Genomic DNA, 13,017 nt, shown 5'->3' on the forward strand with positions numbered 1-13,017 from the left:
AGCACACCAAGGAAGAGCGCCAAACATTCCTTTTATGGCTCCTCTTTTTTTTTTCTTTTTTTTTTCCCTTTTCTTCAGCCAAAATACAATAAGATTAGTTTATAATGAAGCTTTTCATCAGAAACTGTTCTTTTCAGTCGGCGCAGGTGTACAATTGGGCTGGTGGTGGGGGGGAGCTTGAGGAGTCTCACGCCTAGGTGCGAGGAGATTATTCAAATAGGGCCCAAGGCGTAGAAGTAGGGATTGGAGGCTTGCCTAGCGCACAGAGCTATATCACAGCGTTAACAGGCAGCACGGAGCGTCATTTGAACTCCAGTCACTGACAGACGCGTCTCACGGCTGGCTCCATAAGACACACATGCGCCAGTCCTTGACGAAGGGACACACCGACGACCCAGATACGCTTAGTGGTCCCCAGTCACCTGCTATTAGAGAGACTTTTGGCTTTTCCTCTGCTGGGAGACGCTTTGTAAAAAGTCCTCCATGATGCTCGGAGCAGTTAAAATGGAAGGACACGAACACACCGACTGGAGCACCTACTACGGAGAGCCCGAGGTGGGTACCTTAAATATATATTTTTTTTCCGTCTAAAGCCGATCCCATTTTATACAACTCAATATTAGCCCTGAGATAATATTAACTTTGTGATCAAATATTGACTTGAGGCGCCTCCAAATCCTCCCCCATCTCCACGCAGCGCACTATCCTAACAAAGTGGCTGACATGTAGGGGGGGGAAAACTTTTCACTCGGATTATAATTTCATAACTCTATACGTATCTTTACTAAATCAGATGATTTTTTTTTTTTGTCATGTCTCCGCTCGACAAACACCGGAGCTGTTTGATTTTGGGGAGATTGATTCAAATATTTGTGTTGCAGTTTGCTGTTTTGTGTGCGGGCACGGTCCGTGTTGGGTGTCGACACTGTACATTTTTAGCGGATAGTTTAACTTAATTTACTCGAAGTGCCGGTGGCATCACATGCGCTGTTGAAACTGTGATTTTAATTTTGAAACTATTTAACGGGGGAGGAAAAGCCTCCGCGTCTATTTGAACCTTTGCGAGCCAGTGCGCATTTAAAAATAACAGTTATTTTAATTGTATTTTAATGGCTGAATGCAATGATTCTGGTTTTATAACTGTGTTTGGTTATGACTTTATTGCCTGTGCCAGATGAGACTGACGATTGCCTCTTTCCCTCGCTCACAGTGTTACACCTCGGTTGGCAACATGAACACGGGCCTGGGAATGAACTCTATGAATACCTACATGAGCATGTCCGGCATGAACACCGGTGCCAACATGACGGCCAACTCCATGAACATGTCATACGTCAACACGGGCATGAGCCCCTCCATGACCGGCATGTCACCCGGCACCGGAGCCATGAACGGCATGGGCGCAGGCATGACGGCCATGAGCGCAGCCCTGAGCCCCAGTATGAGTCCCATGACCGCGCAGCCCGCATCCATGAACGCCCTGACATCTTACACCAACATGAACGCCATGAGCCCCATATACGGACAGTCGAACATCAACAGGTCCAGAGACCCTAAGACCTACCGCCGGAGCTACACGCACGCCAAACCCCCATATTCCTACATTTCCCTCATCACCATGGCCATCCAGCAGTCTCCCAGCAAGATGCTGACACTGGCCGAGATCTACCAGTGGATAATGGACCTCTTCCCTTTTTACCGACAGAACCAGCAGCGCTGGCAGAACTCCATTCGCCACTCTTTGTCGTTCAATGACTGTTTCCTCAAAGTGCCCAGGTCGCCGGATAAACCCGGGAAGGGCTCCTTTTGGACTCTCCACCCGGACTCCGGGAACATGTTCGAGAACGGCTGCTACCTGAGGAGGCAGAAGCGCTTCAAGTGCGACAAGAAAACCATGAAGGATCCCGGACGCAAAGGGGGAGACGGCGGCTCATCCAACAGCAGCTCAGAGAGCTGCAACGGCAACGAGTCGCCTCACTCCAACTCCTCCTCCAGCGACCACAAAAGGTCCCTGTCGGACATGAAGGCGAGCCAGGCCCTGAGCCCGGAGCACGCCGCCGCCTCCCCGGTGTCGCAGGGGCAGCACCTCATGTCTCAACATCACTCGGTGCTGGCGCACGAAGCGCACCTGAAGCCGGAGCACCACTACTCCTTCAACCACCCCTTCTCCATAAATAACCTCATGTCCTCGGAGCAGCAGCATCACAAAATGGACCTAAAGACTTACGAGCAGGTGATGCATTACTCCGGCTATGGCTCCCCCATGGCAGGGGCTCTTTCCATGGGCTCGATGGCGGGGAAACCCGGCCTGGATTCTTCATCCATACCTGACACAACTTATTACCAAGGCGTCTATTCCAGGCCGATCATGAACTCCTCATAAACTCTCTCTCCCCCCTACAGCCGATGCGGACTTTCTTCCCCTTCAATTTGTACATTTGTAAAAAAAAAAAAAAAAAAATATAGAGTTTGTGTACAATATGTATTTCAGATATTTTTGACGTTTCCCACCGTTTTAGTTGTCGAGTTTGTTAGTAGCCTAATTACTTTAAGAGAGGATGTTGATGATGTTGATGATGTTGATGATGATGATAATAATTAGAAAGTGATGATGATGATGATGATAATGTGACGAGATCTGTTCAGAAGTCGGCTTCAGGAATGGACCCCCAAAGACAAACTACAAGTTGCTGTAAAATAGCCTCCATCATGCATACCTGGATTCGTAAATGAATTTTAATGCCTTGCAGGATTTCTTCAATCATTTGTGTAATTCCTATTTATGGCTTGTATATGTGTATTCTTGTAGTGACAAGAACAGAATCTATATTAAAGTGTTATTGGTTTTGTTTTCTGAATATGATGGTGTTTGACCCTTATTGTTATTATTATTATGGTTATGATTATTATTATTATTATTATTGTATAACGGCTTCTGGCGGCAACAAGCGTCTCCTCTATTTGTTTAACAACAATTGTGTTCTTACAGAGGCTGGACTTTAATGAATTAATACAATTTAATTGAACCGAATGTAACAAAAACTGTAGGCACAAATATTTCACATGAAAGTCAAACATTATTTTTTCATAAATTAACTGAATAAATATAAAACGTTTCAACTAATAATTTGTGCAGAGCAAATAAATAAATAGATAAACAACATATTTTTAAATTGGATCCAATAATGGTTATGTACGATCTCCATATTTAACATGGACGTATTCCCTGTTTTTGCTTCAAATGAGTTTTCACAATACTTATTTATTTTTTCAGATTCAGAATTATTCTCATCCATGTGCTTTCACTATGAGGCACGAGTTTTCCGCAAAGGGATTAATAGCTTTGCTGGACAATATTGCGCACAATGCTCTCGATTTGTCAGTCAGAAAATAAGAAAAACAAACACCCGCTTATTAATCCCGAACACAAATTGGGATATTTGCGAGGTGAAAAGCGGATCCAACACATTCGGCACTTTTTTACAGAATTTGGGAGTGAAAAGAAAGGAAAAAAAGAAGAAGAGAATCCCCTACAAGCAGTAACATGATACAGCTTCCACTCCAAATGTGCCGCAAATGACAATGTGTGTTTTGCGCAGAAATGCCAGAATCACTAATAAAATACACATTGTGCAAACATTTTTTAAAAATATAAAAAAAATCCGGCTGCTGCAAGTTTTTGCGTAAAGGATGGAGAGTTTGGAATACGCGCGTATTAAATCATATTCATTTAAATTCCCACACATACAGTGAGTCACATTATGATTCAACCTTATCTAACACTGTCACTCACACACCGGGCCTGCCTGCCAGTCACCCAGGTTGATCACCACACACACGCACGCACGCACACACACACAGCGAAGTTTAGATCAGTGAACAAGATTAAGTGTCATTGTCACATAAAACAGCCTCCCGTGGCGCAGGAGAATGGTTGCTGGAAAAGAGGGCTGATTTGGGAACAGAGCCGCCTCAATGTGATGCTCTAACTTCTCTCCCCTCAATCTGGGGCCCCATTGTCCACTCCCTTATTTTAAAGTAGTTGGAACCTCCCCTCTTGTTAGATAAGATAGGCTAGTTGCCGTCCAAAAGAATCGGACCCCCCTCCTCCTCCTCCTCCTCCTCCTCCTCCATCTACTTCTTCTTCTTCTTCTTTTCTTTTTCTTGTTCCTCCTCCTCCTCCTTCTCCTCTCCTCTCCCCCGCTGAGCTCAAATCCAAGGCCAGGCACAGGGAGTTTGGGGACGTTTTTCTCTGCTCACCCTCACAACCAAATTGACACCCCTTCCGCCTTCTGAACACGTAGGGGCCTAAAGTGTGCGTTTATTCTCCAGACCCTCTTTACAGATCGCACTTTAAACAGCGTGATCTGCGAATAAACAAAGCCAGTAAACAATAGAGTGGAGGCTATGCCCACATATAGGGAAGAGTACACACGCAAAACCAAATTGCACAAGTGTAAACTTTGAATAGGACGCCGCCGCTCTGTAAATTTACACAGACATTAAATTTCGTTCTATTCATTTTAGACATATAATGCTAAGCTGGTTTTTTTTTTTTTTTTTATAGCGCACTGATCGATATCTCTGTAAAATAATCATTTTTTTTTAACTAGCGGGGCAGTGAAATCTTTGCTTTGTGCTAAAGTCAACAGTGACAGAGTTTGAGCTCAAATAAATGCCGTGATGTCTGGAGCCCTTTGCAGAAGGCAGAAGGCGAGCCTCTACAATGGGCTCCTGTGTGGCTTGCCAACAACAAGCACCGGCTATTTTGCACAGGTATGAAGCTTTTTATTTTTCTACAACCGTCTCTCTTTTTTTTTGGTCACGAATCTTTATGACTTATCGGGAGAGAGAGGTGGATGGATAGCAGTTCTCGGGCGTGCATGTGAGGGGTGTGTGCGGTGGTGGTGGCGACAGAGGCTGATGTCCTAAAATTCATGAGAAAAAAGGAGATGTATTGGATTTCAAGACAGGGTGGCGCACAGCTGAGGGGATCCTGCGATAGAGTTTGCTGCAAGTTTCTGTGTCTTTGACTCGCGTGATGGAGAGAGAGAGATCCCGCCGCACCGACAGCACACTTGCAAGGGGATTTAGTGTCAGTGGTGCGTTTAAAAAAAAAAAAAAAAGAATCTGCAGGAGGATGACATAGCGCCTGTTTTTTTTTGTTATTGATGGTGATTTATTCATTATTGCAAAATCATCCAAACGAGCAGGAGCGCTCATAGGAAAAAAAAAAAAAAATAGCTGAAGAAATTCAGCTGAGATTTTTACTCAGTGAGCAGGTGAAACCGGCAGAAATATAAGACTGAATGCGGAATTAATGACTTGCAGAGTTCGATATTTTTTGCAGTGTGCCGCTGATTGATATCATCGTCGCCGCGCTGGTGGTGGCACGAGAGCGAGTTAGTGCTGCACTGACACTGGTCCTGCTTTATATCATACCGGTGTACAAAATCGATGTGTTTTTTTCAAGGTATATTTTAATGAATAAATCTTTAAAATGATGAAATAACGACTGACTTTCAGTACATTAATGCAATATTTTTGTTCTTGCTCAGAATTCCAATCTTAATATAGCATATCTTATGAATTTAAAGCTCTAATAGCAACGCTCATTGATAATCCTTAATCATTAGGCATCATTGCTTAATGATTAATCATTGAATCATGTATTTAAAAAGCAAATTATTATTATTATTATTATTATTATTATTATTATTGTTATTATTATTATCATTATTATGAATAATAATAATAATAGTAATAATAGCAATAGTGATGGTGGCAATAATAATAATAATAATGATAATAATGATGATAATAATAATAATAATAATAATAATAATAATAATAATAATAATAATAATAATGTCCAAAAGGCCGAGCATTTGTTTAACTTATTTTTCTAAATCTTAAGGAAATGGAGAGCCCTTCAAAATGTCCATTATCCAGTATTAAACAGTTGTATCCGTGCGCGCCTCTCCGATCCTGTGAAGACGGGATAACCCCAGTCAAGCCCTCTCTCGCGCACACCGAGATGGGAATGGTCTTTCGGAGCTTTGCCGGTTCAAAGGTAACCAACCTCAATCTGTACCGGCGGACAAAAGTGCGCCGAGGCCACATCGCCGCACCTTCCCCATCTCCCCATCTCCATCTCCTTCCTTTCCTAACTTTGTGCACGCTTTCCCATCAGGGAGGATACCTCTGCAGCTCCTACGGCCAGGCCAGCACATCTGTTGTTATAGCAACTGAATAAAGGATTGGTCCAGGCAGCGGCAGCAGCAGCAGCCTGTTGATCCTTTTTCCTTTTCCTCCGCTAACCCTGATTTCTCTGCATTTTCTTGCGCTCGCATTTGCATATTTCGTGTTTTAAGGCCCGAAAATCAGACCTCGTTTCTCACAAAGACCGTGAAATAAGCCCTAAATAAAACAGAAATAAAATGGGGCGCGCGTCAAAGCAGGCAAAAAATTTCACAGTTTGTAATCTTTAAAAGAAAAAAAAAAAAAGTTGACCAACAATAGGAGACTTGGCCGACTCTCTGTCACGTCTCTAAATAGCATCTAATTGTGCCACACCGACAAAGTGAGACATTCCCTACAGCAACGCATTTTAATGCTTAGGCGAGTTTGGGCCTCTATTTTCACTGAATGACTCAATATCCTATAAGCCATAGGCGCATCCACCCATGGGCGTCAGCTAGGAGGACAGTAAAGGCGCTGCCATTCCTGACAGCGGTTTTACGCTGCAAACAGGGGAGACGATGTGAAAAAAATACAATAAAAAATATTATAATAAATATTATACACTTCATAATTGCAAGTTTCGTGCAGCTGGAGCAGTCGGATTTGCGGCTGCGCAGTAGAGTTTAGTAATCAATCCTCCAATCGGCCAAATTGTAAAATCTACGCTCGCCTCATCAGGCCACATGTGTGCGTGTTAATCGGCTGCGGAGTTATTTCTCGCGGGTCGGATGGAGTCTGCCGCACCTATAGGCTCTGCGCTGCAGCGCGACTGGAACACCCAAGTAGATCTGTCTCCATGGCGACGGCGGGACACCGGTCCAACAAGCTGTAATTCTGTCTCAGCCTTTTGCAGGGGAGGGACCGTCCACACTAGCCCGACTTAACTCCTCTTTCACCAGAAATACTCCTAATCCCATATCTTAGCAAGGCAAACTGCAGTCCCTCAGTATATTAAAGGGACCACAAAGTCAAAAACTCAAAGCCACCCATGGTTTCTCTGCGGGCGGCCCGGGCCGGTGTGACGCTCCGGTCCTGCCCCTGTCTGTCCCTCCGTCCGTCCGTCCATCTCCAAATACGTGTCTACAATTTGCTCTGCTGATGGATACATTTGCTCGTTATTAGGCGAACATATTTTTTTTTCATTTGTGTGGTGCGGTAAACGGTACGGCGCACAATTATATCACGAGACAAGGGAACAGCTTAGGCCTGAGAAGTGGATGGACATGTTTGAAAATGTCCTGTTGACCTGACTTTATAAACGACAAATTATTCAATCATGGTGTGCTGCTCTTGCCATCCTGCTGTCAGCTATTGCCAAGCTGTTATCAATTATAATATGGCTTATTAGGAAATTCAGAGTGAGCTCACAACCAAAGCTCGAAAATAAAGCAGAATTTGGGAAGCAGTTTACATTTTAAGCCCAAACGGAACCCACGGAATTTAAATTATGATTGAGCTGCATTAACAGAAAAATGCTTTCTTGGTGTTGTTATCAACGACACATTATCAAAAACATATTTGCTAATAAAAGAATATAAGATGAATAAATGTGCATAGTTATTTTGCAGTTATGTTAATGATATATTTAAGTATTTATAAAGAAAACATTGATTAAAAAACAGCATAAAGTAAACTAGCATAAGCTTGATGCATTGAACAAATATGTCAGTGTAGGCTTTAACAATTACATCTCTGTCCAGATAGTTTTATTGTATATTTGGGGCATCAAGCCGGCCTCTCACACACAGCCTGGGTTATTTAGCTTACACAGTAGTAGGAGAATTCTATTTCTAATATGGAAATAAAACAAACAAACAGCTGAAACACACCCCAATGACTGAAATAATTAAACTGAGCCACAGGCAGATTTTGAAGCTTGAAATGAACTGTTTGACTGTGACGGCCTTTACACCCAACTCTAAAAAATTAATCTAAATTGTCAGCCTTTGTTAATTATACATCTAAAAATGGTTGTTAAATATTCATCACGCAGTCAGGATATTTTACACGATCTTAAAGGAGCCTCAGAGGTGATTTTATGAAGTCTCCTTCTAAGCAGGGATTTACAAATGCATACAGAAGACATCCTCTTAATATGATTTCATTTTCTAACTCTGTGCTGTTCAAACGCCTACTCCTTTTTTCTTCCTCGGGGCCTTTAAAGGTTCAACCTTTGAAGGTTACTGTTCACTTCTCCTCCTCACTGAGGATGATGCTTAAATCTCAAAATACTGGAAGTTTCCCAGTCAGTGTTGTTGTTTGTTTTCTTTAGGTCTATCTGCGTGAGGGCCTGTCCTGGGTTCTGTTATGATGGAGAGAAGAGGTGTGTCTGTGACTGTGTTTAAGAGGGGGAAAAGGATGGACAGGGTGAGAATGCGGCCGCCGACTGTGATGTGTCCGCACTCTTCTGACACGAATATGTGACATTCCGCTGTGGGACTCCTTCATGTCCTGAGAGAGAGAGAGAGAGAGAGGGAGAGGGAGAGAGAGAAAGATAGAGAGAGAGAGAGGTCCACCAACAATGCCCATTGAGTACTGTGAGGCAGCAGCTGGTGGGACATGCAGTGACCTAAAGGCGAGCTATTCAGGCCAGGACGGGGTGCCTCTCGCTGCACTGCTTTTATACGCCTGGAAGTGGATGGATGGTCAGTGTTTAACTTTGTTAAGCAATGCAACACAGTGGAAGGAGAAGTCAGTCCCTCACCTTACCATCCAATCAAGGCTTCCAGAGAGTTGATGGAGATGATGTAAATGTCTGATAAAATGGAAATGGCAGCCAGAGGCCTTTGTTTTCCGCTGAAGTGAGGCTCAGCCGCACACTGGAGGAGGGGATTATCTTCTCAAGGAGAAACATAAAGAGAAAAAAAACTCTCTATGCAAGATAATAGATGTGTGATCAGCCAGGCAGAAAGATACTATATTGGATGGAGATTATAGATGCTCAAAATATGAAGTTAGGTGTTGCTCGACTGCTGGAAACATTTGCGGTATATGCACACAATTCTAGCTCCTCTTTGGTAATTCCACAGGCATTTCCCAGTGGGTCTCATGCCTGTCTTTGAGATCAAACCTTGTTGGCAAAGCGACCATAAAACGATATGTCAGTCAGCTGTGGTAAAAGGGATGCCTGCTCGCTCGGTTGTGATTGATCTGCCATGGTTTCTTTATTCCCCCGGAGACTGGATACCTCCAGGTTTTAGATTCAGCTGTTGCCAGTGCTGATGGATATCCGGAGCTAGTACCACATTACAGCCCCCGTTTCTGACCCATTTCCACCCTGAGTGTGGCACACTGAGCAGCACATGGCCATAACATGGAGGCCAACACGCTGCAATATCTCCTCACTTCCCCCTCAGCTCCAGTTCCAGGAAGTGCAGGCAGAGCGTTGCCAGCCAATCACGGCGAAGGACACCCAACTCATTAAAAGTTAATGAAACCTATAAACGTGGTGCGCCAGCGATTCATTTAAACCCCCAATCCAATCTCCTCTCCCAGCAAAGGCAAACAAGCCCGTGTGCCCCCAGCGCCGTCCTCGGAATAACAAACTACGGAATATTTTGTCCTGCATATGTTCTCCCATGCAGACATGTGCGCCGTGATGGGCTCTTACAATGGGACTTGTCCAATTTAGAGAATGCCAAGATGGTGTTCTGCAGGGGTGAATTCTGTAATCCTTATCTGAGTGAATTTAATGCCTTTACTTTACACCACACAGCTTGTCAGGGAAATGGCGGCGATAGATATGCCATTTCAACATTCATGAGAATCACTGACATTCAAATAATGTGCTCATTTTAATACGGTATGAGTGGGAGCCAAATCTGTGTGAAAACCCTGTATTTACTTCTTCACGGTCATGCAAGTGTCAAGATTCTCGATTCTTTTGCCCTTCAAATAAACTCTCTGCCACCAGCAACGCTCGGCCTGTTCTCAGAACACTCCGGTCTAATAGCATTGCTGCTCTAAATTTGATAACAACCCATCAACAGCAATAAAGGGGCCACCTTACAAGTGCGAGCAAATGTAAAGTGTGGAACAATATCTCCCCTTGTCTTTAAGACCTCCATTTCAACACAGCCCCGGTGCCTCTTAGTGCTTCCCTTGGGGGATTCAAATTAAATTCCCTCCATGTATAGCGCCACTGTCAGCCCGCTAATGAATTCCCATACCCTGACTTGAATCAAATTAATCCCCAATTTAATCCCATATAAATGGCTGTGTTATTTATAATGGGAAGGCGGATGCTCGGCTGAAGGATCGAGGAAAAGCTGGGAGGTGTCTACAGGGCTGTTGAGCAGATTATGGTGAAGGATGAGGCCTGTATGTTTTCCCCACTGCAGAGTAGTCCCCTGATACACACTATTTAACCCTCGCCTGCTTGACGCTGACAGAAACATCACAGCGTTTGTCACTTAATATCCTTTCAGATTAAGGAGTCAATTGGCAGATTTATTGGTCAGAGCTGGGATGCCCTTATCTTGAAGTGCCCCAGACCGAAAGATAATGTTGGGCACCATGATTCATGTGTGAGAGGGCTTTTGGTTACAGTTAAATTAGCCGTGGGTTCAGACTTGTCACAACCAAACCCTCTTTGAGGTCACAGTTGCGTTTATGTGTAAATGCAAATTTCTCCCCCTTTCATATGCAAACCCTTCACAAGAAATGTAGTTGCACATTTTTGGGAGCAACTCCTGATCATTATTTAGATTGGAGGGCCACCACCTTAACCTGTGGGTGAGTGACAGATAGTGTGTTAAAGGGCTTATTTTGTACAAACAGCACAGTACCTTTAATATGCGGTGTGGTGAAATATTGCTAATATTTTTTTTTTAGATGCAAATATGATGGTCAGATGCATTTGTGTGAAGAAAAGCAAAGTCCAGATGGCGGCTCCAGGTTCAGTTATTGATGTGAAAACTGGAGCGGTTGGACCGCCTCGCTCCTGTGTTGTTTTTGGACCGTTCGTGTAGGAGCCAGCAGAGAATGAAAACACAACATCCACACAGGCCAACAAAATGGCGTCGCGGCAAATTCTTTTTGCAAAAAAATAAATAAATAAAAAAGGAATATGTGGGATTGATACACAGGATAGGAAAGCCAAAAAGTTACTGTTATCAGTGGTGTGATTTTCACTAGTAACAAGACAGATATTAATGAATTCGCCTCGAGTAATTTGGTGCAAAGTTGTTTTGACTGTCGATGTTTAAGTTTGGTTGGTATGCGTGTATATATAGGAGTTCATGTGGATCCAAATGTTTGATATACAGTTATTAAGTAAGCAATAGCATGGGATGGATATGAGGATGACAGACGGTTCTGAAGTCACTTTGGCAGTTCAGAGGACAGTTTGAAGCCTTTAAAGCTCGGGCCACCAAATGTCTGAACAGCTATGGTTTATTGAGGCATCTGTAAGCTTACTCACTTTATTGCCAAGCTTGGCTCGTGCACCTACCGTCATGGGGAGAGAGAGAGAGAGAGGGAGAAAAACACACACACACACACACACACAAAAGTTTGCTGTTTGCCTTCATTCCACCAAATCCTTGACAGCCGTGCTATAGCCCATCACTATTCACACCATTGTGGTGTCACAACAACTAAACACATCATTTGTGTTGCAGAAACTCATCCTGTATGTATCAAATACCAAATGTTTGGCGACGGAGAGAGGCGACGGCGGGGTGGGGTTGGGGGGGGGGCTGCATAATTTGCTAGGAAACATTTTACCGAACATTTGGTGATAAAAACGCCGGCGTCAGCCCCGAGGCTTAAAGCAATTAATTCAGGATCCTGACATAAACTCTCCAATCCTTTGACAGCTTGGAGCTGAAATAAAAATGCTAGTTCTCCTGGGAACGGCAGGAGATAGCTGGCTCTTTTCTGGACTGTTTGCTCACTGGCCCTGAGAGCAATCTTCCCCAGTCAGAATGAAATGCAAGGACACAAACAATGTACCGGCGAGAGAATGGGAGATGGGGAATGAACAGTTTGGACTATTTGCTCAGCAGAAGGGCAGCCACAATGGCCGGCCCATGGCTTTCCCATGCATCAAGCCTCTTAGTCTTAGGCCTCCCTTTGTTGCCTGGTTTCTTCTTCCCCGGCCAGATAAGAGCCCAGCTGCCCTATACTTTTAATTCCCATTGTACGCCGTACTGTATGGTCATTTATCTGTGCACATTCTGCCTGACATGACGGTGTTGTCTAATTGAACGGGTTATCGTGCGTGTATCTCTGTTCACCTTAGCATGTGTACTCGTTTAGGGGTTGAATCGCTCGCACTTTGCTATAAAAGGCGAGCTGGCGGCTGGGTGAGGGGGGATAACAGCTGACCCCTCTTCTCTTCTTAGAGGAGGCAGCACAAGTCAAGCACAGAGTGCGATAACGATACCCAAGTGTTTTTTTTTTTTAAATAAGGCAGAATTTTCATTTTAGAGCAGTTTGAGTCATTTTATTAACAAATTAATGGTGCACTCTGTAGTCCTGGAAAATAAACTCCAACTCAGAAAGGTAACATTAAGATTATATTAAGGAAAAAATACAAACACAGAAATATGTTTATTAGAAGTATTAATTTGATGTATTTCCAAAACTAAACAAACAAACTGTCCTCAGTGTGTAACACGGTCCCAGAACGCTGCTTGAAGCTGGAGAGCTGGCAAATACAAACAAAGTAAATGAATGAAATTGCGTTGTCCATGAAGACAGTTTATTTATTCTTGATTTAAAGTCTGATCAAAAGTTCTTCCCCCCAAACTACATTGTGCACCTTTAATC

The 13,017-nt window shown here is 43.6% G+C and overlaps 1 protein-coding gene across 1 annotated transcript; it reads left to right on the forward strand.

Moving 5' to 3' along the window:
* Positions 1 to 236: 236 nt before the first annotated feature.
* foxa2 (forkhead box A2) lies at positions 237 to 2,858 on the forward strand. Its single transcript, XM_030443222.1, has 2 exons — positions 237 to 555; positions 1,211 to 2,858. The coding sequence occupies exons 1-2, from the start codon at positions 484 to 486 to the stop codon at positions 2,381 to 2,383; spliced, it is 1,245 nt and encodes a 414-aa protein (XP_030299082.1). The 5' UTR covers positions 237 to 483; the 3' UTR covers positions 2,384 to 2,858.
* The last annotated feature ends 10,159 nt before the right edge of the window (positions 2,859 to 13,017 follow it).

This window comes from Sparus aurata, chromosome 16 (genome assembly GCF_900880675.1).
Source record: "Sparus aurata chromosome 16, fSpaAur1.1, whole genome shotgun sequence".
Lineage (NCBI taxonomy): Eukaryota > Metazoa > Chordata > Actinopteri > Spariformes > Sparidae > Sparus > Sparus aurata.

Excerpts from the sequence above, each read along its gene's own strand:
- foxa2 (XM_030443222.1), top strand. The coding sequence starts at position 484 with ATGATGCTCGGAGCAGTTAAAATGGAAGGACACGAACACACCGACTGG. Across the intron at positions 556-1,210 it reads CCTACTACGGAGAGCCCGAG|TGTTACACCTCGGTTGGCAA; the intron begins GTGGGTACCTTA and ends CCTCGCTCACAG.